The 7,263-nt window shown below is 39.6% G+C and overlaps 1 protein-coding gene across 21 annotated transcripts in view; it reads left to right on the plus strand.

The window, feature by feature from the left end:
• c2cd5 (C2 calcium dependent domain containing 5) overlaps positions 1-6,523 on the plus strand; it is a 119,233-nt gene extending 112,710 nt beyond the window's left edge. For 19 of the 21 annotated variants that reach the window (XM_063072348.1, XM_063072365.1, XM_063072346.1 and 16 more), the window contains 2 exons: positions 130-276; positions 5,084-6,522. In XM_063072348.1, the coding sequence (XP_062928418.1) occupies positions 130-276; positions 5,084-5,212 (276 nt within the window). In that variant the 3' untranslated portion in view covers positions 5,213-6,522. Of the gene's footprint in view, positions 1-129; positions 277-5,083 lie in introns of those variants that run through there. The other 2 variants (XM_063072361.1, XM_063072360.1) reach the window with 2 other exon arrangements.
• The last annotated feature ends 740 nt before the right edge of the window (positions 6,524-7,263 follow it).

Consider the following 7,263-nt stretch of genomic DNA (forward strand, 5'->3'; position numbering starts at 1 on the left):
TTCCTTCTCCTGGAATGTTGTTTAAAATTCCTTGCTCCAGATACTTTATTAAGCAGTGTGACTGAAAGCCAGCTATGTCATGGCATTTGATGAAAATTTTAATTTTGAAAGTGTTTTCATTTCTCTTAGGAAGGAGGAGTTAGTGGGTTCCTTCATGCTTTTATTGCTGAAGTATTTGCTATGGTGAGAGCCCATGTTGCTGCTCTTGGTGGAAATGCAGTCGTGTCTTACATCGTGAAACAGTGTGTGTTTATGGAAAATCCCAACAAAAATCAGGTTTGTACTCATTTCTGGGGGAGAAAAACAATTGTATAATCATAATCCTAAGCATTTATTCCCATTGTTAATAGAACACCTTCAGTCCAGCCATGAGTGATTAAACATCACTTACTCTGACTTGTACTCAAAATGAGTGAGGGTTCCTGGCCTAAAAATTGACTCACTTAGAACGGTGTTTTTTGTGCACGTGAGTCATCTTCAGCAGGAACTGAAATGATAGTGTAAATTGCGCAAAGACCAGGGTGTTTGGTCAGTACCTTGCTGCTGATTCAATAATGCATCACAGACAAAGAACAAGCATGTGGTGTCTAGTGCAAGCTTGTTTGATCCTTCTTAAATTTCAGCCCATAATCTACAAATGCTGGATATTGTAGCACCTGTGAAGGATTCTTCTGTGTGGTGTAAAGTACATTTCAGGCAACACTGGGTGCATGACTCTGGTAGATCACCAATCACTGGCTCTCTTTGGATCCCCAGCCTCCCAGAGTGTGCTAACTCTGCCCAGTTTACCTCCCCACTCACTGCACTCTAGTGGCTACCAGTCATTATATGCACCTCCTCAGTTCACACCTCCAATGCCAACCCCCATCATTTACATCCTCCAACCTTTCTTACCCCACTGCCCACTGTTGCATTCCTGACTTGCTGCTGTCATGTCCAGTAGTACTAGAAAAAATTGTTACCCTGCTCCCAATTACTAGAGTACCAAAGCTACTTTGGTTAGTAATCCAGCCCTTCCACCAACTGCCAAGACAATGGTCTGATTTACAATCCTACTTGGTCTGTCTTCTAATCTCTCATCTGGCAAAAAAAAGATGAGGAGCAAACTGAAAGACCACATGGAGTTGATGTTTGAAGTAATGGACAATTTATTAAAGCCTGTGCACCAGTCAAAGCTGAGTTACCCAAGTGTGAAATTAGTACACCTTAATACATTCTCAGTTTGCGAGATTACCTAGATACTAATTAACAGTAAAACTCGGTTTTGATAATAGATGCTAGTTACAGAAAGACTTAAGTAACAGACAAGATCCTGATTACAGAATATAAAGATTATCCACAAGTCTAACTTGGTTAACAGCAAACAGTTTTCTATTACAACAGTGGGTGGATGCTACAACATAATTAATTAAAGTTCCTGAACCTTGGTGGTGTTCCAGTCCATGTCTCTACTTTTAGGCTTGGTGTGCAGGTGGTTCCCTGTTAGCACAATCCACATCTCTACGTGTTAATTATTAGCCCTCAATGTTGTTTTTACACCTATCAAGTGCTCTTACTCAAACACTCTTACTCTATCATTGTCATTTCACACATGCTCTTTTAATAAAAATAGCCAGTCAGGCAGCATCTGTGGAAAGAAAGAAAAAGTCATGTTCAGGTACGAAACTTATCAAACTGAGAAAGTAAGAACACAACTTAGTCTAGATAATGGAGAAGGATTGGAGTACAGTTGGTAGAACAGAGGAAATTCCTCTAATAGGATGAAATAATGTGAATCAGCAAGGTCAGAATTTAAAATCAGAGGAGGGGAATAGCAGGTAAATGGGCAATCGCCTCTGATCTGGGCTGACATTTACGTGCCGGGTGGCACCTAATCAATTAGCTTGTTTATTTCGGCTTTTCTTCTTAAAGTGGTACCGCTGTACCACTGCATTCTTCGCAGCCCGGAGGTTGGGGACCACTGAATTATAAGTCAATAGCATCATAACATTTTAAGTAACGTTTGGATATTAAACACACAGCGCATATTTTCCCCGTATGAACATATAAAATCATTGCAACACACCGATATCGCTGAATCAGTGGAGCCCTGGGCTTGTTTCCCTGCAACAAGACAGTCCCATCGAGGGGTGATGGGAGACAGCGATACTTGAAGGGGGTTCCTTATAGCCAGTCTATTCGCAATTTAGTTTTCGTTGCATTCATCATAGAAAACACCGCTTCGCAGCGATATGATATTCGAAATGGAAGCAACGTTTTCAGTGCTTCTGTGGCTATCTCATAGCCTTGACTTTGATCCAGAATGCCGGCAGAGATGTTATGTCAAACATACTTTTTAGCCCACCATCATTTGCAAGCTCGAGGAGTTGATCTTCTTCCCACACTGACATGGAAGATTCACCGGAAACATTCACAAATGGGTCACGGACCGATTCCTTTGCACGTCAGAGTCACTGATGACCTCGCGTGCATTAAAGTTCAACAGTGGGTGTGGCAGGGAATGAGGAAAGGTGCCGCTGACTCATATCGCCAAATCATATTGTTTCCTTGCGGCCCGGTAGCACATGCTTTGCGGCCCAGTGGTTGGGGACCGCTGCAATAGAGGACCCCGGCAGATTCACAGGTGAAGTGTTGCCTCACCTGTAAGGAATGTGTGGGGCTTTGAATAGAGGTGAAAGAATAGATGAATGGACAGGTGCAGCACATTGGCCGCTTGCAAGGGTAAGTGTGGAGAGGGACAAATGGACAAGGGAATCACAGAGGGAGTGATTCCTGCAGGAAGTTAGAAGGAGTTGTTTAATGGTATGATAAACAATTGACCATAGTTTCATCTATGTTACATTTTGAATACGGTCAGGTAAATTTTATAGATTTACATTTTTAACAATGGCAGCACATTTTAACTAGCAGAACTTGAATCACAATGAATATTAAATGCTGATGTCTGTTCCAGCAGCCTCTGAATGCAACTCCAGACACCCAAAGTACAGTGCCTATAAAAAAGTATTCACCAACCTTGGAAGGTTTCAGGTTTTATTGTTTTACAATATTGAATCACAATGGATTTAATTTGGCTTTTGACGCGGATCAACAGAAAAGACTCTTTCGTGTCAAAGTGAAAACAAATTTCTGCAAATTGGTCTAAATTTATTACAGTTATTAAACACGAAATAATTGATTGCATTATTACTCACCCTCTTCAAGTCAGTATTTAGTAGATTCACCTTTGTCAGCAATTACAGCCTTGATTGTCGAGGACAGCATTGATAGTAGAGGAAGGGAAGCCCCTTTCTTTGAAAAAAGGAGGACATCTCCTTCATTTTAGAATGAAAAAGCCTCTTCCTGAGAGCAGACTCCTTCAATGCTGCCCTCAACTGCATTTCTTTCATTTCACGCACATCTGCTCTTACCCCATCCTCTGGCCACCCTGCCAGGGATAGGGTTCCACTTGTCCTCACCTACCACCCCAGCAGCCTCCATGTCCAGCACATAGTTCTGCTACCTCTTCCACCATCTCCAATGGGATTCCACCATCAAGCACTTCTTTCCCTTCACCCCACTTTCTTCTTTCCGTAGGGATTGCTTCCTACACAACTCCCTTGTCCATTCGTCCCTCCTCACTGATCTCCCTCCTGGCACTTATCCTTGCAAGTGGAACGAGTGCTGCATCTGCCCTACACCTCCTCCCTCACTACCATTCAGGGCCCCAAACAGTCCTTCCGGGTGAGGTGACATTTCACCTATGAGGCTGTTGGGGTCATGTACTGTGTCCAGTGCTCCCGATATAGGCTCCTGTATATCAGTGAGACGCAACATAGATTGGGAGACCACTTCCAAGTACCTACATTCCATCCGCCAGAAAAAGCAGGATCTCCCAATGGCCACCCATTTTAATAAGAACTTCCCATTCGCATTCTGGTATGTCTATCCATGGCCTCCTCCACTTTCGTAATAAGGCCACACTTAGGTTGGAGGAACAACAGCTTATATTCCGTTTGGGTAGCCTGCAACTTGATAGCATGAATATCGATATCTTGAACTTCTGGTAATGCCCCCCCACCTCTCCTTCACCATTTCCCATACCCTTTTCCCTCTCTCACCTTATCTCCTTGCCCGCCCATCAACTCCCTCTAGTGCTTCTCACCCCTTTTCTTTCTTCCATGGCTTTCTGTCTCTTTCACCTATTAATTTACAAGTTCTTTACTTCATCCCTCCCCCTTCAGATTTCACCTATCACCTTGTGTACCTCTCTCCCCTCGTCCCACCTTTTAAATCTACTCCTCAGCTTTTTCTCCAGTCCTGCTGAAGAGTTTCAGCCCAAAACGTGGACTGTACTTTTTTCCATAGATGCTGCGTGGCCTGCTGAGTTCCTCTAGCATTTTGTATGTGTTGATTTTTTTTAACTGAGACTGACAACTTTGTGTAGCCAAGAGTATTAGATAAGGATTAAGAATCAACGTTTGTTTGCGATATACATTTATATGTATTAGGGAAATGGTTCTGGTGTGTTGGAGCTACAAGCAATAAAAACTGATAACTTTCAACAATTATACAGAATAATGGATTATATAAAATAAAGTTAGAAGTGGAGAAATAGAATAAATTGTGCATAAATACGTAAATGCCAGCATGCATTTATAATGTAAACAGCATTATAAAAAGTGTTTAAAGTGCAGTGTAGTGAGGGGGGTAATAGATAAAGGGGAGGTGGTGGTTTGGGGGAGAGCTAACTAGAATAGCTGGATTAGATTAACTACCTAGGTGAAGAAACTTTTAAAATGGCATGAAGTTTGTTGATAAATTAATTTGAAGTCCACTTCTGTAATGGTTCAATTGGGGATTGCTGGGCAGTACAGCACTAAGGGTCTACTCTGTGCTGTATCTCTAAACAATGGGCTGAAGAACAACTGTTGCTGCAGTCAAACAGGTTTTAAGGAACATGTGAGGAGGGAACTAAGGTGGACTAAAGTAAACTTACTATTTCTGACACTGATTTTTATGTGAAGTTGTTTGGAAAGCCCATCATTATGAAGTGTTCATTAAACAAAGTTGAATGAATATTTGTTGCCTTCTATCCCACCAGGCACAGTGCCTTATCAATGTAAGTGGTGATGCCGTGAACTTCGTTAAAGATTCTGATGCGGAATATGCGTCTTCTCAGACACAAGGATGTGGTTTACAGACAGGCAATGGTAGCGGAGATGTCACATGAAACTGGTACAGACTAATCACTGCTCTAAATTCATGCGCTTCAGGGGCTTTTTATCTGCACCTCAGTCAGATTGACCATGATCCTGAAAAGGATAGTTACATAACCATGAAGTTACCGATTGCATCTTCCAAATGGTCTGAATGATTTCACATCTAGTCTTGTGATATATATTCTGCTAGGAAGGGCTGTAATTTTCCTTGGCCCTTTATGATCTGAAGCTTTAACTGAAAGATTAACATGTTCTCTAAAATTGTAAAGTTTAGAAGACATTCCATAGGAACTGGAATAAATTAAAGCAATTCTTTTTCTGTCACGAACTTGTCTTCATAAATCTGTGATTTAAAGTCTGAATGTCAAGACCAAACTGAAAAGTGCATGAAATTGAAAATGGTACTAGAGTGTACTTTAAACCAATGTCTACCTGTAAAACTGGATGTTCATTTACCACCATTGTTATTTGTAGTTTAAAAGGCAGCTCTCACTGGAAACTAGTGGAAAAAAGTGCCACAAACAAAATGCTATTATCAACATGAAGAGTTCTATGTCAGTATGGCTTTTATCTCTATTGTGTAAAAAGAGACAAGACTTGTCTCTAAAAGTTATATGTTTCTCATTTTGACGTAGATTGTGTAACTGAGAAAATGTAAGATTTTAGAATATGTAAACTCATTTGTGATTACAACAAATGGGACTGTATAAATCTGCATAAAATGTATTTTTATAAATTCTCAAGTTAGAACTGCAAGAAAAATATTTAAAATATTCCTAACTTGTAACCTGTAAAATTTCAAATCCAGAGTACATAGTGGGTAATTCAATTTTTTATTTTGAATTTAATCTGTAATTGAAGACTTGAATGTACAGAACTCTTCTGTTGTATGGGTTTCAACAATTCACTTGCTTTGCACACCTGAAATGCTTGTAAAACAAAATTCACCATTTAAAAAAAATATTTTGCAGATTGTAAACTAAAACAAGGAAGAGTATGTAAGAAATAGTACTCTTAACTCCTCTGGGAAATGCTTCATGAATATTTATGAAGTGTTCCAGTCAATGCTAGTGGCCATATATGTTTCTAAACCTTATTGGTACAGTGTTTGCACTTTGTTATATATAAGTGTAAGATGTGTTTAACTTTTACTGCTCTACTGAATAATACTAAACCTGAATAGAGTTATTTCTTACATTATGTTAAATCATCAACATATACCAAAATATATTTGGCATTTGGATAATTATGCAAGCAAGTAATTGTGGGATTCAGCTTTTCAAATAAATTTCTGTATCATAACCACTTGTTTACAGCTGTTGTTTTCAATTACGAACCAGAGTCATGTGTGAAAGACAATGCCTGTACATCAGTTTAGCAAAGGGTGAACTAGCTTTCTTGCTGGGTCCCACAGAAGCTGTAACTGGGAATGGGCCTTTATTCACACAACACACACTTTCCTTCAGGAAAGAGTCCAAAAAAGAGAATTTCACAATGATTTATACTTCACAGAAGAACAATGCACGATTAACCAGAGTTTCAATTGCGATCATCACCTACTTACTTCAACATCTGATATATAGTCAGATAGTTTTGCAGAATTGCATATTTACAATGGTTGCACATCCAACTAGCAGAATACTTATGAATATTCAATACTGGTGTCTGTTCTATAGCCTCTACACACAAATTCCAGATACCCAAAATATATCCCTTTTGTTACAGTGCTGTTGGATAGCTTCATGAATATGCAACTTGGCAGAATAATAACAAAACAGACCTGTCCTAACTGTGCATTAAGTGGATAGACCTTTAACAATGTGCTATACAGGAGATGGTCACTAATTTAATTCTGAAGTTTCAGTGATCACTGATTAACATGAACATTCATCTATTGTCTTCCTTTATGTGGTTTCAATGGGACACAATCAGAATATCCCACACCCAAAAACTGGTTTTACTAAAGTGTCTCTAAATTGTGTACAAGTTTTATTTCCAGAAGACTGGTTCTCATTTTAGTTAATCCATAATTATGCTATGCAAAATTTCATGAATCCAGAAT

This window comes from Mobula hypostoma, chromosome 20 (assembly GCF_963921235.1).
Source record: "Mobula hypostoma chromosome 20, sMobHyp1.1, whole genome shotgun sequence".
Lineage (NCBI taxonomy): Eukaryota > Metazoa > Chordata > Chondrichthyes > Myliobatiformes > Myliobatidae > Mobula > Mobula hypostoma.